At 39.6% G+C, this 27,441-nt stretch overlaps 2 protein-coding genes across 2 annotated transcripts in view; both read right to left on the reverse strand.

The window, feature by feature from the left end:
- LOC137175985 (NXPE family member 3-like) overlaps nucleotides 1–23,587 on the reverse strand; it is a 60,162-nt gene extending 36,575 nt beyond the window's left edge. The window contains exons 1-2 of the transcript XR_010925766.1: nucleotides 23,490–23,587; nucleotides 8,070–8,194 (exon numbers count right to left, since the gene is read on the reverse strand). The gene's annotated coding sequence lies outside the window, so the exon portion shown is untranslated. The remainder of the gene's footprint in view (nucleotides 1–8,069; nucleotides 8,195–23,489) is intronic.
- Nucleotides 23,588–23,677: 90 nt separating this feature from the next.
- Nucleotides 23,678–27,441, reverse strand: part of LOC137176041 (NXPE family member 3-like) — a 55,571-nt gene continuing 51,807 nt past the window's right edge. The window contains exons 6-7 of the mRNA XM_067582072.1: nucleotides 26,741–26,947; nucleotides 23,678–26,646 (exon numbers count right to left, since the gene is read on the reverse strand). Of these exons, the coding sequence (XP_067438173.1) occupies nucleotides 26,090–26,646; nucleotides 26,741–26,947 (764 nt within the window). The 3' untranslated portion in view covers nucleotides 23,678–26,089. The remainder of the gene's footprint in view (nucleotides 26,647–26,740; nucleotides 26,948–27,441) is intronic.

The following is a 27,441-nucleotide window of genomic DNA, read 5'->3' on the forward strand; positions in this document are numbered from 1 at the left end:
CCATCACCCCAGGAGCACATTTCTGAAAACTTTCCCTAATGCTTCAGCACAAAATCATCAGGCCAGGCGCTATTGGGCCAGGTGTTCCCAGTTGGGCTAACAAACCACCTGTAGAGCAGACAGACAGGTGAATAAACAGCAAACCAAAGATGATGGGTCTCACACATGTCATTAAGCATTTCATTGGCAGTTCTCCTGTTTCAGCATACTTATTCAATAAAACGTCATGCTTCAGTTAGTATCCTGCCCTCCAAGCATTTATAATCTGTAGTGTAGTGTCTTATTTGGTTAATTGTACAACCTTTTGGGAAAACTTCCTTGTAAACAGGAAATAGGAAAAGAAAGCACATGTTGGCCACAGGAGGTTAGATTTCAGTCAAACCAGAGCACTGAATGTTCATCCGCTGCTATCCTGGTTGTTGTGCAATAGAAAGCATTACCTGTAAGTTGGAATCTATTAATAATCAATTCAACAATGTGTATTAATGAAACTTTTGTAAAAGTTGTACCATAAAAGAACGTATTGTTTCTAATAGGTATTGTTGTGCCATAATAGAAAGTATTGTTTCTATGTTACTGTTTAACTCAGCCATATTGGTTTCTTCAATGACTAACAATTAATATTTCGATTTTAGCCTTCATCCTTAGTGGTGCTGTGTGTATGTAGCTGTTTAATTACTATTCATTTAGTAATGAGCCTTTATTGGTCATCATTACATAAGATTTAGTACAGAGCTGACCATGCTTGTGCACTTGGATACTTATCTCTCTCTCTTTTGTCCTTTCAGTTTCACCGTGTTTTCACATCTTCATGCACCTTGAGACTGCAATAAATATTTGGAGCTGAAGGCTTCATTCTGACTCTCATGTTGTTTGTGAATTGGGTTTGGCTAACATGTGGTGGCTTCACCTTAAGCAGGACAGATAATTCGTAACACCATAGAACACTACAGTACAGTTTCAGTTCACTTACTCTGTAATTATACTGTCTTAGTAACATTGCAGAATATATATGGTAAACTATACGGTCCCCTTTTTCATAAATCCCCTTCACTCAAAGCCATAACATGCAATTGGCATGTCTGTGAGAAAAACTTTTTTGTGGTTATTGTCATAGAACAGTGAAATTGTTGAATCACTTTTTCATTATTCCTTTCAAAGAACGCCAAAATTGTTACATTTTCCAAAGAAAGTAATTGCATTTCCTTTAAACATGAAGCATAAAGTCTTCATCTTTTTAAATTTGGAATGAATCATGTTGATAACAGATGGTTGTCATGATCAACTGATTTCCAGTTGGAAATGTTTCACTCTAATAGCTGTGTGATTGTTTGTTTCAAATTTACAAGGGTCACAATGGGTAGTAATAAATGTTTAATTGTGGTTAAGTAACACTATTCAGTATTCTTATGCATTTATGATATGATAGGCTATAAGTTAAGGAACATCTACATGAAGATAAAGGAACGAGCAAACTTCTACATGAAGACCATGATGTGTGTCCACTGATCTCAACTTTACAAAATATAAGTCATGAATTGAACATGGACAAGTAAGTGGACAATCATTACCCTTAAATAAAGATTTATAAAATCATTTTTTTCTTAATGAAATGGCTTAGCGGTAAACTTCATGACATACATGTTAATTAATATCTTTATATTAATATCTTTATCAAACATTTACTAACATTAGTTAGTATCGTAATTAACATGTAAACCCTTAATAAATGTTAACAAGAGACATGCAATAATTGTTAATAATAACATGTTAGTTAATGCTTATTACTGCATTAACAGATGTTAATAACATCTTTATACACTATTAAATAGTGTATAAGTTAACACCTTAGTTAACATGAATATTGAAATGCAGATGGTCAGAACTGACCTGATCTCAAATTTTATTTCTGGGCTTTCACTATGAGAACTTTGAACTCATTGCTAAATCTTGAGAAATCAAGATTTTTTGTTGTGATGTTAACAGAATATTGGAGCATCCTTGTAAATGTCACCTAAGTATTCCTCTTTTTAACAGCTATGCCATCACTGTGGCGTGGTAAGGCTTTAACCTTTCCCCACTAATCAGAGAGAGGTATTCATCTTCTCAACAACATTATACATGACAACAGACTCCAAGCATTCCAGGACATGAAAGATGTTTATGGTCTGCTCGGTTCTGCCTTTCTCTTTTACTTTCTTTTTTTACTGTTTTGTAATACAACTCACCGTGTAATGTGTAATATTTGTCGAAAAGACTTGAAAGTCTTGGATTTCCCACTCCCTGACTGATCCAGACAAATTGGGCTCCCACTGCTTCACAATGTGCAACCCAGCAGTCTAACTATTCCCTTGACTGTGTATCTAACAGATTTTAACTGTTCTTTTAACCAGTTTTTAACATTTGTGTGTGAAAGAACTTGTCAGCAATTCAGTGATGCAGATTGTGGAAACATTTGCACAGTTTTTTGCACTCCTTTGTGTGACAATGCTGCTTCTGGGTCCTTCCTCCTGCCACACCATGGCAGGAGGAATGAAATTCTTTCATTCCTTCTGCTGTCAGGGTGCTAAATGCCGACAGCAGTAAATGAAATGTGGTCCGGTCCCCATAAACATGTAAACTGTAAACTGTACCATTCGTTGACCTGTTGTCACTGACATGTTGATGTGTTGATGTGCATGTTGGAATGCTGCTGCTTGACTGAGTTGTATTTATTTTATTTATATTTCATTCTATTTTTCTATTTATGTGAACCAGGTAGACTGTGAAACCGAATTGCCATTTTGGGAGAAATAAAGTTGTCTGAATCTGAATCTTGAGTCAGTGGCATCTGCCCAAACAAGTATTGTCCTTTTCCCCTGCTTTGCTTTTGTTAAATGATGAAGAGGTCAAAACTCAATTGTTATTGTTTCAGCTTGTGGCCTTCATCAGGGTCACAGTGTTGGTCTAACAATAAAGTAGTTCTATATATTATAAGTGTTGCTGAAGTTTTGACCTCTTTAGACTTTTTTTCCTTTTATGTGCAATTTGGAAGGAGGTGAAGTTGTGCCAGAAACCCCTACTCTGTTTTATAAATGATGACACAGATTTAGATGTATTTGTTTCTCACTGCTGTATTATGTTAGCTTGATTATATGCTGCCAATAAATTAGTTGCCACTTGATGGAGGAAACTGATTTCTCAATATGTCGATGGTATTTATTACTCTTGGACATAGTATGTTTAAAATTTCCACTGCCACATTTAATGATGCTAAACAGGATATTTCTTTTCCAGATGGTGCTAGAGAGCGGATCAAATCTTTGATTGCTGAATTGGTTTAGCACCTCTCAATCCTATGCTAGCAATTGAATCTGGACTATGGTAGATATGACGACACTCTGCCAAGTCAAGTCAAGTCAATTGTATTTATATAGTGCCAAATCAGGACAGAAATTACCACAGGGCACTTTTCATATAGAACTGATCTATGTGGTTTGTCCAAGTGGTGTTGCCGTACCTAGCTGTCCAAGATGGCAGACCCGCTCTACCAATTATATTTAGGGATACAATGGTGACTGGGTCCGTCCACTTACTGTCAAAAAAGAAAAATCATTTGCGAGCAAGCACATGAAAGTTTTGTGAGCAGGAGAGCAATGTCTGTGCACTCGTGGATAACAGTCACGCTCTCTTTCAGATTCTGCTTGCACTCAAAGCATTGTTTTCTCTTTGCAGGCTACAATATTGCTTGTGCAAGCAGAGATATTTTGCACACAAGTGCTGTGAAAACGCTCGCAAAAATAATATGTATGCACAGCTGTTTGAGTTCTGTGTGCAGCTCTTCTACATCCACACTTGTGGATCTCGTTTGCACAGATTTCACAGATTTTGGCAGATACGCCATCATAGGTAGACTGTCATCCTGATTTTGATGAAAATGATTGACAGCATACAGAATAATCCAACCACTGTATGAAATAAAGGACCCACTATTTTGAAAATTACTAAGGATTCTGAGTAGTAAATCTGCCCCTGATATCATTGTAAACTGCATATGTGCCATGCAAAACCAAAAAGTTGACATACTAGCAATACTAACTGAGGAGGGCGTGGCTTAGCTATTGGTCAGTTAGAAGATTGACACAATCACATTTAACATCATAGTTTTTAGCATCACCTCAACCTGTGCGCTTCCCTCCCAGAGTAAAGAAAATACAGCAGAGTAGGAGCCATTGAGATGATCCAGCACTTGTCCAGCCACACCTGCACCAAGTACTTGGTTGTGCAGACAGGCGAGTAAGACATCTCCCCCAGAATTCTTAGGACGGCCCTGGAAGTCATACATTTTGATCATAACTTCCAGCTGATCCCCTACATGCCACTGTCGTCCACCTTTCTCTGGGAGAATAGTGAAGGTGCTGTGGGCAGGATCGGTGGTCTGCTCCAGGGAAAGAGGATCTGGCAGGGACGGAGTTTCAGGCCAAGCAATGGAGTCTAATAGGAGGCGTTCCTCCAGAGCATCTTCAGGGGACTGTGGCTGGAAGCTGCAGAAGCGGTGTTGCAGGTGAGGTCTTGGAGCAGGGAAGGTGGTGATAGTTTTATGCTGAAACTGGCAGGGGGTCAAGAGAGTGATGTGACAAAGATATATAAAAAAAACTTTATAATGTAAGACAGATGAACTAAATGACACAAAAGGAAGATTTCCTGCCCAACATCAGAAAATCACTGAATATTTGTAGGGGTTGTTGAGCGAAGCTGATCAAACACTCAATGATAACTGTGACATGAAAAAGGGAAAGAGTGGAAAACTACAGTCAGAATATCCTTATAATCCATTTCAGTAACAACTGTAGCAATAATTTAAATGTTACTTTTCATATTGCTTGTCTGCAGTTATACAGGCTGATGAATTTAAGGTGTGTTATTTATCAGAGAGGAATTTTCCTCTTTTTTCTAAATCCGTCTTAATTAATTTTCAAATGAGGACAATGTTACAATTTGATTATGATGTTAATATTTAACACAACAGTGTATTTAACAGGGTTCATACTACTTATTCTGATGGAAAATGAATAGTTTTTTGTTTCCTGAATTAATTGGTTGTACTAACAAGTATTGTCTGTGCTGCAAAGGCCTGATATATGTGAATTATTCCTCTGTGCCACAGAGCTCCATTGTTGCCCAAAAACGATTAATATCAATTAATTAATCAGTGAGCCACACTGTTGCACTGGGTGACATGTTCTCTTATTACCATTTACATGGAGATTGTAGTTAATTTAGAGTCAATCCCACATACACTGTTCTGCTGCCATAAATACTCGGTAATGCAGCAAATGCATATTTATCTGTCACTGAGAATAGTCCCCAACAAATTCACTATTTTCAACTGATTGACTAATGTTGGCTAAAAACTACAGTAGCCAACTGATTTAAGAAAGTGGCTTTTAAAGAAAATGAAACCGTAGAAGTTTTTCAATGGGCCCGTTTAGCTACGTTTTAGCCGCACTATGATGATATTTGACATTTCCACTACACCCTCACAACAGGGGTTAGCCGCACCACTTTGGTCCTGCTTGCTAGCAGGGCAGCAACCCCCACCAACAGAACCATGTCATCAGCACCTGAGGCCTGTACTACGAAGCAGGATTTGGGGTTAGCAAGGTAACTTCAGGTTTAAATCTGGGTTTTCAGTCCTACGACGCTGGTTCACTTCTTACTGGGGTTCATCACCATGGTAACTTATGCTTAACAGCTAACAGCTAACAGCTAACCTGCTCCGGAGCAGGTTAACTTCAGAGGATCGGATCACAACCTGTCAACACTCCGACCACTGACCAATCAGATCACTGGAAAAAAAAGAGTCATCATTCTTACAAGATCCTGACATGGACAAAAGTCCTGAGTTTACAATAAAGTGACAAGTAAAAAGAGCAATATATATTTTAATAGGTCAGAGGAAACATTTTATTGTTCCAGACTTTCTATTTCCACTCTGGTTTCAAAACAGAGCTTCTAACAAACAGAGATATCGTTTACGACAATAATCACATAATGATGATTTTAGCTGCATTTTAATTGTGCAAAGTCGATTTTATCCCTGGAGTGATAACTGACAGTGTGGATGATTTTACACTCCGATTCCACCACTGCAGCTCAGAATAACATGAGAAAACTGTGTGATGATAACTGGAAATAAAAACGAAATATTGTCTTTTATCAGAAAAATAATCCACACACTGTTAATTGCTTCAGTAGCAGAAACAGTCTGACATTACTTTAAGTTTCTTTTTTATGTGACATATTCAGAATGGTTTCTTCATCATCCAACTAAATAGCAAAAAAATCTCTCTGTACTAAAGTCATATATAATAATTCCTACATGTATTTTAAGCCGTAGCCTACTTTTAATATGTGGAAATTATTGCTAGTGTTTCTACATCTTCTTATTCTGTTGTATGATCACAGGCTGTCATTTACATCGCACTTGGTTGAATATAACTTTTTGCTGTTTTTAACAGAAGTTTCCCACAAGGACTTGGTATCACTGTTTCATCTCATATCATGAGTCGCTCGTAATTACAAACCCCGCCTCTTTCACATGAACGCGCCCATAGCTGGATAGGAAAACCCCAGGTTGACTGAGCAGGTTGATAACCAGCTTCGTAGTACTGGTTATCTGGGCAGCCAATGATAGGTTCAGTGAAGTCAGATAACGAAAAGATATCCTGGGTATGTTGAACTTGCTTTGTGGTACAGGCCTCTGATTGACTCAAAAATATGTCATTATATGCAAGTGACAAGAGAGAAGGGCATTTAAGAGTCACAGCATCAGCCTTAGCTAAAAACAACTCCATACACCCTCCAAACACCCTCGATAAGGGAAAAAAAGCGGTAGATATTTGTGACTTGTTTTTAAAGATTTACATGTACATCTTCAGCAAGAATTAATGGGCTTGGGGCTGAGGGTCACAGACAAGGTAGGGAAAGTATTGAGAGATGGACTAAAACATTGTTGGTTTTGGTCTTTTCAAAGGATTTATTGACAATAAGAAAAATATAGATGAAAATAATAAAATGAAAAACTAGAAGAGCATTTCCTGAAGACAATGCATGTGATTGATTAGTTTGATTTTGCATTGATGTGTTTTCAGTAGTTTGGAAGGCTATTATATGCATTTGAAGCGTTCAATGTAGTAAAACATTTGGGTGACTTATATTTGCATTTGAATGCTGCTACTTGTCTGTAATCACCCTCATAAACTCAAAAATCATTCCTAGAATTGTGTAGTCCACCACAGTTCATTTGCATGTTGAAGTAAATATTTAGAAACTTGCGTGAAGTTGCTACTTTAAATTATGCCTGTTATTAGTACACAGGAAATGAAAACAGCTCATGAGCTTAATGTATGTCGTATGTCAAACTATGAGTGTTATAATCATGAGTTCATGAAGGGGTGATAAGCATGTGGAGATTGAATGAAGTTGAACATTTGAATGGAGTTTCCATTGCATTGTATGTATGGGCTTCATGACAGTCAATGAAGAGATAGGTGACAAAAATATTTTAAAATCATGTTTTTCTGCAATAAGTCATTAAATATTCAAAGTCATTGCATAATCTACACATAATTCTGCACAGTTTGATATAAGAATGGTATGTGTTGGTTGAACGATTTTTGAGTTGCAAATGAGCATTGTGCAAAGAAATGCACAGAATAAAATAATAATAATAATAATAATTAATATTAATATTAATATTAATATTAATATTAATATTAATATTAATATTAATATTAATATTAATATTATGAGAATGCAAGAGAACATGAGTGTGACTGCTAGGCATCAATTACACTAATAAAAGTATATAAAAATATAAATATTTTAATTAGAGGAGTTGATGCTGTCAGCCAAATGCAGGATTGTTAGCAAAAGTACCATTTGCCTTAAATTACATTTGTTTACAAATGTTGATGAAGAACATTACTTATCCAAAGCCACATTGCATATGAAAACAATATCCTGAAATCTGACTATTCAAACAGGTTCCACTCTTCAAGCAGTCCCACTCAAGACCTAATGCTCACCTCCAGGACGTCCATGTTAAAAAGCAAAAGAAGGATGAAGACAAACACAACCAGGAAAAGGGAGATGGCAGCATACTTTGAACAGCAAACAGCCTTCATGATTGATGATCAGTCTTCAACTGTGGCTATAAAATGACACACAAACACAAACACAAAAAAATTAACAACTTGCTTGGCTGCATTTTTGTTAGTGATTACTTGCAAAGACAGAAACTGACTTGTGAATTCATCTCTATATAAATGGTGTGATACCTTTGCCTTTCCATCATTTCAACTAAACTTAATCCAGTCATCCAGGAAATTCCTCAGATTGATCAACTGTCACAAAGGCCATAAGCAACAAGTGTTTACGTTTGTTACACACAAATGCATTTCTGTCTGGGTTGAAAATGTTTGAGCAACTTGAGCAAAAAATCTACGTGTATCCCAGGCCTTTATGAATGTACCCCATAAAACGTACAGAAAGGAGAAGGAAAAGGAGATAGACTTGAGGGAAATAACAGAAAGAACTGGAGTCAGTTAGGTCAGAGGCTGAACTGACCACAAACAGACAGGCACACTCCCACAGAAACGGCCCGTGCCTTTTAGGGGGGTCCTGAATCCAATTATGTTATTCAGCAAAGCACAAATAATGAGTTTTTCATGACCATTTATTTAGTACAAATATTTTAAAAATTATTTGTTTTCGAGTGGGAAAAAAAACCCATGTCAAATGCCAGTGTGCAGGTCGGTTACGTCACTATCTCAGTCTCTCTCCTCTGCTCTGCTGATACGTCTATCAGCAAGTCTCAACGAGGGGAGTCACATCCACCTACTACATGCACATTTCCTTATTTGGACATCACTCCCAGAGTTGGGGGTGTTCCCCAGAGATAAAGCTGAGCTACTGACACAAGCAAAGTGCTCCCAAGGGACTCTCCATAACCTGTTGTTCCCTTTCTCCTTTCCACAAACTTAGGTTGTAAAAAATAGGCAATAAATGAAAAGTGCAAAGCAATAATCGCCTTTGAAGTTCTTCTCAACATGTTACATGCTGTGCTGTCTCTGTGTTATGGGTGTATAGATAAGTAGTGGTCTGTCTGCGCATTTGTGATGCACTTGGTTTTAGCTCAGTAGTCAGCGCAGTCATGTATGATCTGCGAGACTCAAGTTTGAGACCTGGTGTGGGGACCTACTTCATAAGATAGTTTATTCATAAACACTTTAACACTTTAATATCCTAAAATTAAAAGCATAATAAAACAATAGCTGGATTTTTCCACTTTTATTCGAATACAAACACAAATATAAATAATTTTGCTGACTCAATAAATATAGATACAAACGTAAATACTGGGCTCCCTGCACATCCTAGTGCCTACCATTGAGAGGTAGCTTACAGCTAATGTGCAGTAATGTTTTTTGACTTTTTGGAGCAAATAAACACAAATGGTCCAGCAGTCAAACTGGCACATGTTAGGCCAACATGAAAATTTGCTTCATGTTCTGTCTGAACAAATCATTACAAAATAGGTGCAAGGTACATGAATTTGCAATATTTTAGATTAAGATGTACTACTAATATTACAGAAAAATGACTGTGGGTGTGCATCAGAAAAACTGTGTATGCCACATATATTTTTTTCTGCAACACCTTTGTGAAGTAGCTGCCATGCTGTTGTTGTCTATTTTGACTTTCAGTGCAATAAATTAGCCTATTCTGACCCAGAGCCATAACCATCTGTCACTCTCAATATAGGCTTGTCTATAACATAGCCATAAAACATCCATTCATTTAATGGATACTTTAAATGAGTGCAGTCATTATTTGCATATGCTTATCAAGTAAAACTAAACGGGCCTTCAATAGCACACAGCAAGTAGACAAGATGACTAGAACTGAATCTGATGAATTAACCAGGGCTCATAGGCCTACACAACATTCCCCCACATGACATTTACATGAAAATTCATTGGGACACAGCCTACCTGTGCAAATTGACAGATTAAAGGGCAAGATGGTGTGGCTTGGCCTTAAATGATTCAATTATTTAATTCGACGAAAAACAAAACACAAGATTAGAAAGATTAGAAAGTTTCTGTAAGTTCACTTTCAAATGCCAGCAACGAGGCAATTTAATCTTCCTATGAGCATGGTTGCTCTGCTGGATCTTATCCTGTTGACTGTTGAGAACAGGCACTCCATGGAGCAGCTTGTAACAGGCACTATGATCAAAACACAATGTAAACAGTTTGCATTGGGGAATACGTGTTTATTACATGAGTCTAAGACTTCAATTAGGGATGGGTATGAGTGACCACCATTCACCTATTGTTTGATCAGTTGCCTAAACACTGTTATTTCAGGCCCTTCCACTCCAAGTCCATAATGCTTGCTAGGAGCCTGTAGTATTTCCATCTGGCCAAAGGAGTCTGATGTAGGCAGCAAGAGGTAGCAGCCTTCATTATTCCGTAGGTGTTGCACTGAAAATGGCTAAATTCTACAAACTAGCTGTCAAGAATCAAATGAAAATCCAATACAAATCCAAGTCACTCCTAATGGATGCAGACGTCCCCACTGTAGAGGTCACAAGCAAATTGTCAAACCTGGAGGGTAATTTCCTATTACGAGCGCACACAACATCCCAGTTCTGCACATTATTTTTCTTCATGACATCATCAATAAGTCCACTGATTCTTTCAAATTCCCCACCCAAATTATTGGTGCAGGCTGCACACAGCAGTCTTTCATAGGGGTCAATGGCTGGCCTTCAATTATGCCAAATTTCTCTGGCCAGTTGGGAATGAGTTGTGTTGGACCCATGGGTTTTGTCAACAGTAGCACACGGGTACCAGCTGCAGTTTCGGCAGCGCCTCCCTGATTTTAAGGGTCTGAATGACTGTTGTCAAGGACCTGCTATGAGAGCCTGTGTTGGTGGAGGAAGTGCAGGGTCTACTGCAAAAAAGAGACATTTCAAAGTCCCCCAACCCCCCAGCACACAGCAGACTGGATTATTTCTTCATAGTGCCAAATAAAGATGGAGGTCATGAGCCTATTTTTGACCTCAGGCACCTCAACCACCACCTAAACTTTCATTCAAAATAACACAAAAATAGTGATGTAGTCCATCAGTGCAGGAGAGTGGTTTACATTTTTCGATTTAAAAGATACATATTTCCACATCCCAATTTGACCATTTTGTATTCCAGTACCAAGCTTTCCAGTTCGAGTTTTGCCATTTAGTATGTCAGTGGGACCAAGATTTACTCGGTGGTCTCAGCTACCTGGGCCCCCCATCAGTTACAGGGTCTTAAAATCCTGCCATATCTGGACAACTGATTAATTTGTGCCCCCTCTTCAGATCAAGTTATCCAAGAGACAGAGAAGGTGCTGGCTCATGTTCAGTTTCCAGGGTTCACAGTGATCTAGAGAGACCTGGTGTCTCAGCAACAGGTGAATTTCCTTGGTCTCTACTTTGATTAGGTGATAATGACAGCACATCTCACTTCCCTTAGGGTCATCAGTTTGGACAAGGCCTTAAGTCACTTCCATCTAGGAAAGCTTGTGACTGCTCACATGTTCAGAAACTGCTGGGGTTGATGGCAGCGGCATCAGTGGTTCCCCTGGACCTGCCAAGAGCGAGTCTCCTACAGTCAAGTTAATTTATTTATAGAGCACATTTAAAAACAACAGACATTGACCAAAGTGCTTTACAGAGAGATTAAAATTATGGGGTAATTTGATCGATGATTACAATCAAACAAAAACAAAGGATCAAAAACAACACATTCATAAAGTAAGGTGCTGTCCCTTTCATTGGCCGTGGGAGTTCACGGTTGTTATTGTTGTGGCTGTGTACATCCCACCAAGCACTAACACCAAGATAGCACTTGACACCCTGCTAACAGCCGGAGGAAAGAAAACAGTCCTCCCAAAATTCTACCAACATGACATGTCCCACAATGGGTCAAAATATATTGGATCATGTCTACAGTGTTACGGACTAGTCAAGTCTAGGGGATTCAGTGCTGAGAACTGATACTAGTCCTAACCTGGAGGGTGTAGAAAAGGAGAAAATGTGGAAGGACACAGAGGTAGACGGACTGGTTTCCAATATTAGAGAGACAGCCGGGAGGTGGGTTACCTTACCGAGTTCCCAAGCCAGCTAGCGTTTATTAAGTCCCTCCAACTCGGCGTGTGTGAAGCTGTAATGTCTCAAAAAACGCTTCTAAAAGGACATCTCTGGTTTTTAACTCAACTCATATTACTTATTCAACTGTCGCGCTTTCCCAGCTGAGCCTCATCACGTCACTAAGTTACTCCAGTGGCTGTGTGCGCACCTCCGTGACGTCCTTTTTATCAACACGCAGCTTAACTACACCCCCTTGTTATCCTCTCAATGAAAACCAGTCCAGTGTTTAGAAAAGAGAAAGGAAGAAAGAGGAACTATAAACCCCGCCCCCTAATCACTCCTAACATTCCTCCCCCCTTACAACAAACCCCCCCCACCCATCTGGATCCAACCTATGTTTTTGTTTGTTTGTTTGTTTGTTTTTTAAGCATTTTCTCTTTTCTTAAAAACAACTATGCACACATTACATTAGCACCCTCATTAGTGGCATGTCTAGTCTCTGATCCTTAGTATACTAGTATATCTCATCACTAGTGACATGACTAATGTCTACTCTGGAGTTGTGCCTATCAATGTGAAAGACCATACCAATGTATAATGTAATCAGTCTCTTGACTCCATTACACATGCATTACTATAAACGCTGCACTCACAGCTTCTCAACGTATGTTCATCCCCTTGACAGGGTGTCGGCGATAACATTTTCTTTGCCTGGTAAATGCATTACTGTCAAGTTATATGGTTGCAAAATTAAACTCCAGTGGAACACTCTCTGACTGGACATTTTGAACTTGGATAGAAATGTCAATGGGTTATGGTCAGTGAGAACCACCAGATCACCTTCAGCACCACAGACATACACCTCAAAGTGTTGAACTGCCAGAACTAGAGCCAGGGCCTCCTTCTCAATGGTAGAATAACGTTTCTGATGGCGATTCAGTTTCTTAGAGAAGTAGGCAACCGGCCTATCTATCCCTGACACATCAGTCTGTAGTAACACCGCCCCCACTCCAACATCACAAGCATCCACTGCCAGCTTGAATGGGACAGAGAAATCTGGAGCCACCAATACTGGTTCACTAGCTAGGATAGCTTTAACCATTTCCAGTGCTTTCTGACAGTCCGCCGACCAGCTAAACCTAACTCCCTTCTTCAACAAGTTTGTGAGTGGTGTTGTCACCACTGCGAAGTTGTGGACAAACCGCCTATAAAATCCACACGTGCCCAAAAGGCGCATTAGCTGACGTTTTGTTTTTGGAACAGGCATGTCTAAAATGGCCTGCACCTTGGCAGTCCTTGGCCTCACCGAACCTTGACCAACCTGGTGCCCCAAGTATGTGACCTGCCCCTTTCCAATCTCACACTTGGGCAAGTTGATTACCAACCCTGCTTGCTTAAGACGTTCAAACAACTGTCTCATGTGTTGCACGTGATCAGACCATGAAGAACTATAGCAAACCACATCATCTAGATAGGTTACAGTGTTCTGCAATCCAGAGGTTACCAAATTCATTAACCTCTGAAAGGTTGCTGGCGCATTCTTCATGCCAAACGGGAGAGCTCGACAGCGATACAAACATTCCTGCGTCACAAAGGCAGACACATCTTTTGCCATTTCCGTCAACGGCACTTGCCAGTAGCCTTTTAACAAGTCAAACTTTGACACATACTGTGCCTTGTCGATCCTATCAATGCAGTCTTCCAACCTGGGTATGGGATACGCGTCAGTTTTAGTAACATTATTCACCTTTCAATAATCAATGCAAGGTTGCACACTTAAATTGGGCTTGGGAACAGGGACTAAGGGAGAACTCCATTCACTTGAGCCTTGTTCAATGACACCAATTTCTTCCATATAAAGCAACTCTGATTTCACCTGAGCCCATTTTTGTGGGTTAATGCGGTACGGATGTTGCTTAATGGGGGTTGCCTCACCAGTGTCTACATCATGGGTTATTAACTTCGTCAAGCCAGGGGTATCTTTTAACATAGAACTATACTGGTCCACCAGATGTACTACATCCTCTCTCTGCTCTGTAGTGAGGTAACTAAGTGACTCTCTAAGATTGGCCAGGGCGCTGGAATTCTTGAGCCCAGCCGTAACAGGCTCCACTGACCCAACATCATCATCCTCACTCGCCTCCTCTTCCACAGCAACTTGAGAGGTTATACACACACTGTGGACGAGGTGTCACGGGTATAATAAGGTTTCAAGAGATTGATATGACATACTCGTGATTTGTGCCTCTGGTCGGGGGTCTGAACAACATAATTGCAAGCACTCACTTTCTTGATAACCTTATATGGACCATAGAATTTCACCCGTAGCTTATCTCCACCCATGGGCAACAAAACCAGAACCTGGTCCCCTGCCTTGAAGGTACGTTTCACTGCCTTCTTGTCATACTGAGCCTTCATCTTTCCCTTTCCCAGCTGCTTCCAAGTTACTCCGGGCCAAGTCACAAGCTGTATGCAGCCGGTCCTTGAAGGATGCTACATACTGCAAAACCACATTGGGAGCGTCTGTCTGCCAGGCTGACTGCAACAGCTGTTCCGTCACCATCCTCAGCGGTCCTCTCACTTGATGTCCATAAACCAACTTGAAAGGGCTAAAACCTGTAGCCTCATTCACAGAGTCTCTGATAGCAAACAATAAAAATGGCATAGCTACATCCCAGTCATTTGAGTAACCGACACAATAGGTTTTAATCATAGACTTTAATGTCTGGTGGTACCTCTCGATCGCACCTTGGGACTGAGGATGATAGGCAGATGACATAATTTGTTTAATTCCCAGCTCATGCATCACTTCGTGAAATGCTCCAGAAGTGAAGTTGGACTTCTAGTGGTAAACCTACCCTAGAAAAGAAATGGAGCAGAGCCTCCACTATGACCCTGGTCTTAATTGACTTCAATGGCACAGACTCTGGAAACCTTGTGGAAACATCCATAATAGTCAGGAGGTACTCATTCCCTTTCTTAGTTTTTGGCAAAGGGCCAACACAGTCAATCATTACTCTTGAGAAGGGTTCCTCCATGACAGGTAGAGGGAAGAGGGGAGCAGCTGGAATGGTCTGGTTGGACTTGCCCACAACCTGACAAGCATGACAACTACGACAGTATGACACCACATCCTTATGCATTTTGGGCCAGTAGAAATGTCTGCTGATTTTCTCTTGAGTTTTCCAGATGCCTAAATGACCAGCCATGGATACTTTGTGGGCTAAATGCAGGACCTCCTTCTTAAAACTCTCAGGCAACACAATTGAGTCATAATGGTCCATGTCTCCTCTGCAGGACGATCACGAGGCAGCCATTTCCTCAACAAGACTCCATCATGGATAAAGAAGCCTTCAGCTACCTCTTTCATGTCCTCAGCACTAGCAGCTGTCTGTCTCAATGGAGCTACAGAAGGAGCCTTTTCCTGCTCTAATATAAGGGCTTCCTGAGAAAACTGGGAACAAGGTGACACCTCAGAAATACCTCAAAAAGGTATCAGCCAATCCACCAAACAGTTCATCCTGCTCGCTGGAATTTCCTTTTTCAGCAGCCAGAGCCTGAGCACGCGTCACCACACATGCCGTAAACACCTCAGGCTGTTCTCTCTCCAAAGCCATGGTCTCAGGGACTTCACAAGGTTTCTCACATACAACCGGTATCATGCAAACCTGAGTACCGGCCAAATCATTTCCCAACACAAAAGCAACCCCTTCAACTGGCAAGGAAGGTACAATGCCGACCACTACCGGCCCATTTACAATGTTAAACTTTAGAAATACCCTGTGCAAAGGAGTACTAATATAACCACCTCCCACACCCTTCACTGGGGTAGAAGCTTTTCAATAGGTGGCAGGCGAGAGGTCTATAATACCCTGAACCAATAAGGACTGTGTGGCCCCTGTGTCCCTCAGGATGGATATAGGGACCATTTCCCTATCAGGTGCCCCAGAAACTGCCCCTCTTGATGCAAAACCCTCAAACCCCTTCACTACTGGGCAGGATGGCAGGTTCAAGCTGTCCACTTCACAGAGACCAATCTGTGTGTGAGCATTTATCAACCCCACAATTTTCTCGTCCCCATTTCTTTTCCTGAGACCAGGACAACTGGACTTTATATGGCCAGGCTTTTTGCAGTAATGACAGATGACATCACTTCTAGGAATATAAGGCTTCTCATACCTTTTCCCTGGTCCTTGAGACTGCAGGGAGGGAGGAGTAGGCTTAGTCGCGATAGCCTCTGTAGGCCTGTCAGTGGCAGCCTGCTTCCTATCCTGTCTGCCAACTTTGCCTTTCCAAGGCGCTTCTCTGTGCATTAACTCATAAGAATCTGCTGCCATAGCAGCTTTTCTCAACTCTGTAACGCCCCTCTCATTCAGATGTATTTCCATGTGCCAGGGTAAACTGGTTTTAAACTGCTCCACCAGTATAAGTTCCCACAACTCTTGAAAGGTAAGGGTGTTAGTACTTGCTAACCACCTGTCAAACACAACCTCCTGTTGCCTAGCCAAATCAAGGAAAGTCTCACTTGATTTTTACTGCAGAGACCTGAACTTCTGTTGGTAGGCTTCTGGCACCACCTCATAGGCTGCCAAAACCACCTTCCTCACAGCATCATAGTCTCGGCTGTCAGAAGCATCTAAGGCTGCATAAGCTTCCTGGGCTTTACCCTCAAGCACACTCTGGATAAGCAACGTTCACCTATTCTCAGGCCACTCTAGCTCTTTGGCAATTTTCTCAAAAGCTTTAAAGAAAGAGACCACATCATCACAGTTAAACTTTGGCATGAGTTTTAAACAGCTGGAAACATCAAAACGAGCTTTGTGCTCACGTTGTAGGACACTATGGCTAGGTTTAAGCTTCTCTTGCCCTAATGCCAACTTTGCCAACTCAAGTTTTTGCTCTTGCTCTCTTGCTGCCATCTTTGCCAACTCAAGCTGAAACATCCGCTCACCCTCTCTCTCTCTCTCTCTCTCTCTCTCTCTCTCTCCTCCCTTTCTCTCTCGTGTACAGAATCATGAAGGTGTAACGCTGAAATGAGAGTCTCCACAATTTCTGGCTTTCTAGCCTCTGGATTTATCTCTACCTCACAATATTGAGCTACTGCAAATAAATCTTCCTTTCTAAGCTTACGCAACTCATTTCGCCCAAAGTCGCTTCCACAAAACTCTTCTACTCTGAAAGTAGCCGTAGTTACCGTTAGTGAGTGCTCACCGGTGGGCTAACCAAAGGAGACAAGGCCCTCACAAAAATTACCTCTAAGGTAACTTATCAGATAGCCATAGAAACTAAACGTATAACCTGCTAACAAGAGGTAGCTCATAGGTCACTATATTCTCAGAGATCAATACAAACATAATGTAAGACAATCCTCTTCCTACAGAATAGAGGGAAGTTGGATTTATTCCTGTATTGAAAGCCAATTTTTTTTAATTTGTCAACAAGGTTCTTGATAAGGTGATGAATGTGAATTTGTCGAGCCAGATGCCAAGGTATTTGTATTCTGTAACCCTTTTGATGTTTGAACCATTGATAGTAGAGATATGCAGATTGTTGTAGTCTGAGTTTTTGGATCTTGAAAAAAAACATAAATTATTATTTATTTGTGTTGAGTATCAGTCTGAGATTAATGAAGGAATGTTGCAGTGCATGAAAGGAAGGTTGCAATTTCTCAATGGCTAATTGAACAGAATCAGCGATACAGTATAAAGTAGTATCATCTGTGTACAGTTGGGTTTGGCAGCCATGTAGGGAAGACACAATTTCATTAATATAAATGGTGAACAGGACAGAGCGCAGAATGGATCCCTGCTGCATACCCTTAGTAACTGGCAAGAATCCAGACAGGGCTCCCCCCATCCTCACACATTGATGTCTGTCACACAAGTAATTCTGGAACCATCTGCAAGCATCCTTATCAAAGCCAGTGGTGAGCAATCTATCTATAATTAGAGAATGATTGACTCTGTCAAATGCTTTCACTAAGTCTATGAATATAGCAGCACAATGTTTCTTGTTATCTATGCTGGGGATGAGATCATTTAATACAAGTGTGACAGCTGAGGTGGTGCTATGATTAGCTCTAAAACCAGATTGATGTGAATTTAGTGTAGCAGGCTAATCTCATATTAATCTCAATTTTACCTGCCTACCCCCTGCCCAGTCACTTTTACCTGGGTGGTCACAGCCACAGGATGTCAATTCCTCCCTTCTGTTTAGCATGTCACTTTCCATGTAAGGAAAATGCCGACACCACAACAACATTCAATTCAATGGTCATCCAGACATGCATTTGAGCTGCGCCATATTTGGCAGGTGTGACTATGGTAGAGGTAGGATGAAACAATTAAGTATATACTTTATTGAAGGTCACTTCTAGATATTTGGGTTTTTTATAATTTTTCTTTTTTATTTTCAGGATAGTTTGCCAGTGTTTTGCCCTTTGTTTTCTCTTTTTTGTTTCTTTTACTTAGTTCTATTTAGTGTTATTTTGTCTCTTATGGTTTAGTATATTTTTAACTTATTTGTGGTAGTGTTTTATATCTGTTGTGAGATGACTGCACACTGCAACCGCATGATCCAGTCAAATGCACTAATGCTGTCTCTGCGTTCCTTCATTTAGTGTTAGGTATCCGGGCTGTACTGTTTGGGGCTCTGGTCATGCTTTGCCGTGCACCTGCATGCAGATAAGTATTGTGCAACACCTAGGGGTGTTAGCTTGCAGTGAACACATGGTGAAATAGAATTGGATAAAGGCTAGTCCTGCACCAGTCAGCCTGGCTTGTTGATTATATCCTTTTTTTCCCCCCCTTTTTTTGTAAGAGTGAGGAACAATTTAAATTTTTCTCTCTCCCGTTTGCTCAGAACCAGCATGGCATGTTAGGGTCTGCGTGTGGTGTAATTTAAAATCTGTTTTTATATCAATAAAGTGGTCCTGTAGTGGTATCACAACATTTCTACTCTCTTTAAATTTAACTTTTTAAATAAGTTTTGATATAATTGCACTTGAAGCCACATCTCTGTTTAATTTTCTTTACACTTATCTGTGTGTTGACCTGTATAGAGCAGTTAGTCTTGGGTGGTTAGTAGTGCCTTACCCTCCAGTTGGGCAGGTCACATTTGGATGGAGTATTCTGAGAGGAATGATTTCAGCTGATTATTCAATAATGATTCTAGGATTTTTGAGAGACAAGACAGTTTTGAAATTGGACAATAATTATTAGAATCATTGCTATCGCCACCTCTGTGCATAGGGACAAGGGGTGTGCAGAGAGCCCAGTATTTGTATTTGTATCTGTATTTGTTGAGGCAGCAAAATTATTTGTATTTGTATTCGAATAAAAGTGGAAATTATTATTATTGCTTTGCACTTTTAATTTATTGCCTATTTTTTACAACCTAACTTTGTGGAAAGGAGAAGGGGAACAACAGGTTATGGAGAGTCCCTTGAGAGCACTTCGCTTGTGTCAGTAGCTCAGCTTTATCTCTGAGGAACACCCTCAACTCCAGGAGTGATGTCCAAATAAGGAAATATGCGTCATGTAGCAGGTGGATGTGACTCCCCTAGTTGACACCTTCTGATAGATGTAACAGCGGAGCAGAGGAGAGAGACTGAGATGATAATAATAATAATAATAATAATAATAATAATAATAATAATAATAATAACAATAATAATAATAGTGATAATAATAAAAACTTTATTTGTATAGCACCTTTCATACAAAAGCTCAAAGTGCTTCACATTGAAAAGATAAAAAAAACAAATGTTAAAAAAAACAATAATAATAGTGATAATAATTGAGAACATTAAACAGGAATACATGCGCAGAATAAAAGGAGGCAAACAAGAAAAATGAGAGATAGTGCATTACATTAATAGAGAGGAAACACAGCTAAAAATCTTAAGTAAAAGACATAATCATTCATGAAAAAGAATAAAAATGCCTTAAAATGGATTAAAGTGTTTTAATATATGATATGTTGCAAAAGTCATACTATAGAAAGGCTAGGTTAAAAAGATATGTTTTTAAGTGTTGTTTAAATCTTTCAACGGAGACTGCTTGGGTAGGCTTATGGATATCAAGCAATGTATGGCGATGTAACCAACCTGCCCACTGGTATTTGACTTTTTTTTCCCTCTCGAAAACAAATAATTTTGAAAAATGTTTGTATGAAACAAATATTTGTAAAAAAAAAACAAACACTATTTGTGCTTTGCCAAATAACATATTTATATTTGGGCACAACCCTAATAGGGACCACATGGGCTGATTTCCAAACACTGAGGACTGTGCCTTATGAGATAAAAAGGTTGAAAATATGTGTGATGTATTTCTTAATAATAGGTCCAGACAGTCTTAAAGGAAATGGGTCCAAATTATCCTCACCAACTGACTTCCTGATGTCGATGGCTTGCTGTGCTTCCAGAACATGCTCAACGGGGAAAGGTTGAATAGAGAACTATAATGTCGGGCTAGCTGTATGCGCACAGTCTGTAATTGTGAAATGAGTCTCTGTCAGTCTGTTCTCAGATAAGTGGGCAATAGCAGCAAAGTGATTATTAAAAATTGAACAGACATCATTCAGTCCAGTCACAAAATAACTGTAAAACTTGATTTGGGGGAAGAGGAGCGGTGGCTTTGTTATTTTTGACTGCTTTCCAGAATTTTGCTGAATCTGAATATGAGTTAGTAATTAAGTCCAGATAGTATGATGACTTGGCAGCTCTAACTGCAGCTGTACATTTGTTTCGTAGACGCTTCATTACTTTCCTTAAAAAGAGCAGATAAGTCAGGGGAGAACCAAGGACTTAGCCTGTTTTTTATTCTAAAATTTTTTAAATGGTGCATTTTTATTGGCGATGAAAAGGAAGGATTTTCTGAAGTGGTCAAGAGCCAGTTTGACATCTAGGATAAAAGAGGTGCAGTGAATATCACTGTGAAATATGTCATTTAAAAGGGCTTGTTCATTAAAAGCTTTCAAATTTCTTTTAGTAACTATGTGTGACTGTGTTCTTTTTAGTTTTGTGTTTCTAACACAAGTTGTCGGACAGTGATACTCAGGTCAAATACACCATGAGCAGTAATTTTGTCATCTCTGTTGGAGAGGATTAAATCTATTAGGGTTGATTTTGCATGATCTTTTGGATTTGGCCCTGTAGGATTAGTGATTAACTGTTAAACTGAGGTTGTTATACACATCTTTCAGATGGTCGGATGCAGTAGTCAGCCAGTTCAGGTTAAATTAGCAAGATTGGTCGAAAAACATCAACCAAAATATCCTTGCAAAGGGCAGGGCTTAGCAAATATTTGCCATAACTCAGTAACCATTTCTCCAATCATCATAAATCATTACTTCAGTCCATGTTTGGGAATAGTTTTACCAAAGCATTATGAGTCCGACCCATAGGGGGCGCAGCAAATGCCACAAACATATAATTTATATAATTATTGAAATGCTGCAGGTTTTGAGATGATGAAACAAGTGTGTGATTGGTCTCACTCCTCAACAGAATTAAACTAGCTGAAGTGACTTTGCTCACCCTTGTGAAGTCTAAAACCTGTTTGTTGCTGTTTGCCGCTTTAATTTTGGCTGATTGTAATTTAGCTGATTGTCAGCTTGTTAAGCAGTTCCTCTGCACTGAAATGTTTATTGCATATAATGTGGTAATTTCTGTTTAAATAAAAGAAATCTGTATGAAGCTTTAGACACATAAGATCAATGAATAATCATCTCATATTTCTCATGTTATAATTGGTCATACTAATGGAACAATGTGTATCATAGTTTTCATATATTAGAGATTAATATTTCTGAGTGAGGCAGGATTGTGGTGCACTGCAGATGTTAAGATATTTAAATGAAATGTAGCTGGAAAGTGAGTTTTTTTTTTAATACGCTGCATATCTTCTTAACGGGTTTTACTGGCATTTCAGTGACTATGTTTAAATTTAATATATTTGTTGAAATCGCTAAAATATAGTGATGGGATGCTGTCAAGCCAAGATTCAAAAAGATGTCTAAAAATGTACTCTCAGTTTTAACCTCAACACATTTTCAAATGCAAATTCCAAACTCATTGTTATTGAATCAGACTGTGAGGTTACAATCATATGTCTTTATGTAAAATATGTCTGTCACAGTACATCTTTTCATTCAGTTATTCATTTTTCTGTCTACCCTTTGCCATTTCCACTAATTGTCCTGTCATTTCAGATTCAGTGAGTCCCATCTGCCCTGGAGTAACCCCAGCCCCTCCAACCTTTCCCAGTCACCTGATTCCCCACATCCACCTGCTCACCTGCTCCCCGTTCCTTCATTAACTCCATTGTGTCCTTATCTTTATCCTTCCTCTTTTATGACCTGTTCGTTTTTTGGACTTTGCCTGCCTGTTACCTACCTGCCTGCTAGCTGACTTTGTAAGTAAGTAAGTAAAACTTTATTTATATAGCACCTTATTTAACACAGGTTACAAAGTGCTTTACAGTGACATTGGGACATAAAGAAAATAGGACACAAAAACCATGAAAGACACATTCAAGAAAACATACAGACATCTCACACATACGAACACAGCAAGCATACAATGATCACCCAGAGCACACACTTGAATTTATGAAATGTTATGAGATTCTAAAAAAATTCATTCTTTGCCCATTGCCTTTTCCCCAAACCCGCTCCTGCCTGTGTTACCTTAATAAAGGTGAACAATTTGAACTTTTTATTAGTATCTCTGAGTCAGGCACTTGAGTCCTGTGTTTTTGAGCCATTACTTTATCTCTTTGAAATTGTTTCAGTATTTTTCATCTTCGGTTGCTGCCCCGTGTTTTGTCCCTATCAGATTAAAACTAAATATAGGCCTTTTATGGCGTATTGCCTAAAAAAAAAAAAAAGATTTCACCACTTGATCATACACTAAGGAAATTCATGTGTGGTAAATGATGAATTAATGGACTATGCTTTATTATGTTAACTTATTGACACTTATCCCCACTCCAACTCAGGGTATTTCACTATTGTTGTGTTTATAAAGATAAATGAGAACAGCCCACATGCACATGCATTCATATTTCTACCTGCACTGTACCCGTTGCCATCACAAATCAATCAAATAATAAACAAAACTAGTGTAGACAGTAAACAGTAAAACAGTTCGAGACTAATGCAAATGCTATAATAATAATAAAAATAATAATAATAGTGAAAAAAGATTAAAAACTATATTAGATTAAAAAACAAAACAAATAAAATCAATATTAATTATAAAAGAAAAGAAAATACAATTTTACAAAATGAATACATGTCTTACCACAGCAAACTCCGGAAAAAACCCAGCTTGATCCTGAAGTATAGCCCACTGGTTTGCAGCAAAGTCTGTTCTCTTTGCTTGACATCCAGGTAATTTATGGGTAGTGAGCAAATAAAACACTATAGCATATATCCCTCCCACAACAATAATGGGCCACAGTATCTCATGTTGTTGATATCTTTTATTCTAAACCACTCCCATATGCCATGTCACATAAAAACTGCCCCAGTATGCATGGTGCTTGTTGTCACAGCTGGTGCAAGAGGGGCAACAGAGATACAGGGGAAGGACCCAAATGCAGACATCTGAAGCAGAGCTTGATGCAATTCAATGATTTAATACACAAAATAGAGGTACAAAGGCTTACTGGATGGTGAGGTGGGTAAGGATCAAAACCAGAGAAAGCAGTCCAAACAGGCAAAGTCATCTGACAAGGAGCAGGCAGTAATAAAAAGTGCAGTAAACAGACAAAGTCCAAAACAGGTAGGCAACAGGACTCAGGGACAACAGATGAACAAAACACAGATACAGAGGCTATGGAACAATGGAAGTGGACTGGTATAAGTAGTGAGTGGCTGATGAGGGAATGAGTTGCAGGTGAGGAGTGGGTGGATAGGCCAGGTAACTGCAGGACTGATAAGAAGTGGGAACAGGTGTGTAGATGGGGAAAGGAGGGAAAGTCTGAGGGCATCTGGTGGACAGCTTGAGGACGGCAGGTCTGGGGAGTTGGAGGAAAGTACACTGGGAGAAGTGAGCAGGGGCTGGAGACAGAGTCAGAGAGCAATGCAGAGGCCTGGGGATAAGAGAACATGGCTGCATAGAGGGACTGAGGAGCAGATTGTGACACTTGTCTCTTACCAGCATAGCTGTAAAAATAAAAACAAAACAAACAAAAAAAAGAGATAGGAGATAGTAGCTTCATAAGAATATACAATTTTAGCGAATCACACATGTGACAGTGAGAGGGTTAAGAAAGACAAGTTCTCACAATCACAATTATGTTCTCCTCACTATTCATTCTTCTGCTACCTCTCCTTCTTATTCTGGGGATTTAACAGCTGACTTCATTACGCTTCCAACTGCTGAAGGTGCAGGAACCCTCCTGGAATTGTTCAAGGGTTTTTTATTTTTTGTTTTTTTAATTTCCAATATGCAACAAATAATTAGTAATAATACAAAACAAGTATAACCAGTAAAATGAACGGTAAACACATACAGCAAATTCTCAATAAACAACATAGATAAATATTACATCTGAAAAGGAGAAGGAAAAAGTATACATGTATAACTTAATATTTATCTAAGATAAATGTTTAAGTTGTATAATATATTATTTATAATGTATGTATAATATTTAAGTTATACATGATTAATACTGAGGTAATTTACCTCAGTATTAATCAAATATAACTTTAATAATTTCCTTAATGTTTATCCTATATAAACATACATAATCATCATGCAGGTGCCCACCCAGCATGTCCCAACACTCACAGAGAAAAAAAGGAATAACAACAACATCATCATCAACAATGAGCATCACAGTCCTGAGGGAAACAAGGCCCCTTCCTCATCCCTGTACCTCTCAAAACATATTTTTTGTACATCTTCTTGAACTGATATATATTTGTACCTTGCTTGAAATCTACATCTAAACCATTTCACAGATTCACCCTACAAATTGAAATACACATACTCTTCAGAGTGGTACGTAGGTTCAAGGTTCATTTTAATTGTCAGATATGTCAATATATCAAATTGGAATATAATAAAAGAACATACACTCACCTGACACTTTATTAGGAACGACTGTGCAATCTAATGCAATCCAATACAACAACTCTACCATAAATTCTACATTTATGAAGCTTATAGATTTGCAGATTTAGTCAACATTATCAGAAAGGTGATAATTTTACTTTATGCTTATTATTGAGGTCATAGGGGCTGGTGGTGATGGTGGTGTAATGGGGTGCATTATATTGAATGGTGTTCCTAATATTTTGTCCACTCCATTAACATGAGGGGGGATATCTCATCCCTCGACCTTCATCCCCTCAATGCTCCATCCCATATGCCTCGACCCTCACCCCTTCTTCCATCCATTCCTTCATCCCTCCATCCCTAATCCCTTCCTCCGGTCCCACAACCCACCCATCATTCAACATCTCAGCTCTCTTTCATTATTCTCAATTAAACTATTTCAAATCCATATTCTTGTTCGCGTGGTCCTGATTAATGAACAAGGCATTTAAATGTTGCAACAAAGATACAGTAACAATTGAATACTTTGTGCAGTTAAAATGTATTCTTGCAAGGTCTTTTTTTAAAGTCCTGCCTCACTCAAAAATGTGTTTCGCTTTTTTCACTTCAGTTGGATGCACAGCTTCACTATGCAGAATGATGTATGTGCAGAGTTTGACACTAGAAGGCTGTTCTGTCATTCATCTGCTGAAGGGGGAAAGTTTCTCCACGTTCAACTTAAAACTGAGGTTAAGGCATGAAATATTAGGTCCATTTCAGCATCTGGCGAAAACAGAAACATGTAAACTCAGCACGAGTACTTGGATTCCCACTCCTTTCCCCCACCAAATACAAATCTAGCCACCCTTTTGAGGGCATATGTAGGACAAGACAACATTGATCATATTCTTAATAATGGGAGGTTGTGGATGGATGATGTGCGGCAGGTGGTGGGCCAAGACCATCTCCCAGGCATCAACCAGATGAACATTTAGTCCTTTGAACATGGCTCTGAGCACCTTGTCACGCTGTAGCGAGTACCAGTCACTGTTGGTCAGTGCCACATAAAGCGTCAAAGCTCTGGGGTTTCCAGTCCGGATGATAACTAGTGTACCTGGAGCCCTGTCCAGCAGCCGCACCACTGCCCTGCGAATGCTCTGCAGCCGTCGGATGTAGAGCTCAATAGGGAAAGAGCCAAAGTGTGCCCAGATGCCAAAAATGACAACAGTGTTAGTGCCTCCAACTAAGCGGTCTAGTTCATTGGCAATGTAGTGCAGCTCGATGGCTGGGACGTGGTTGGGAGAACGGACAGGGGGACCGTGGAATCGGTACTTAATCAAAACGTTGTTTGCATAGTCTAAGGCCATGAAAGGTCCAAGGTTCCTCAGGCTGTGCAGATTAAACTCCTTTAGATCTAAAAGTATTACAGAAGGACAAAATTGGGACACATTAATCTGCAGTGTGAACAAATTCAAAACTTTGCCAGAGATTTTCTGTAGATGAACTACCTGGTAGTACTGCGTTGAGGTGCTCAAACCACTGCCTGATGGTGGAGTCTCCACGAAGGTGAACAAACTTCCCTTTTAGACACTGGTTGATGGCAGAAGGAGTATTGAACTGGCGGACTGTGGTGCCACTTAGTGCTTGCCACACACCCTGGTAGTAATAACCAGCGGGTCCAAACTGCACAGTGCTGCTCTTTACCTCGGGTTGATCTGAGGAGGAGTTAAAGGATATGGCTAACTAGACATATGAATGTAGAAAACTTTCTTCAAAACTGCAAGAAACAAGAAACAAACACAGGTCCAGACTGGCCATAAGGAGCACAACTGTCAAAACACAAAATTATTAAGGTTAATCATAGCAAAAACAACACGGGACAGCCACATTCTTCAGATCTGTTGACAAGCAGTCCCCCCTCCCTTTCATTGCTTTTGACCTGATGGTAAGATCCATGTTTATTGTGACACCTGATTGGTCCAACACACAAAGTCTCCTGCATCAACAACATTGTCACTTGGAAACTTTCCAGTTACCATTATAACACTTAGTGCAAAATGAACAGACAAAAACTATGTAGAGAGTTCTCTACCACATTTTGGTGTCATTTGTGGTTGTGCTAGCTTCTCTGTCCCTTTCCCTGCTCTCTGTGTTTGACCTATGGCGGGGCTCACACACACACACACACACAGCGGCACTGAGTGGGCAG

This window comes from Thunnus thynnus, chromosome 23 (assembly GCF_963924715.1).
Source record: "Thunnus thynnus chromosome 23, fThuThy2.1, whole genome shotgun sequence".
NCBI classification, from domain to species: Eukaryota; Metazoa; Chordata; class Actinopteri; order Scombriformes; family Scombridae; genus Thunnus; species Thunnus thynnus.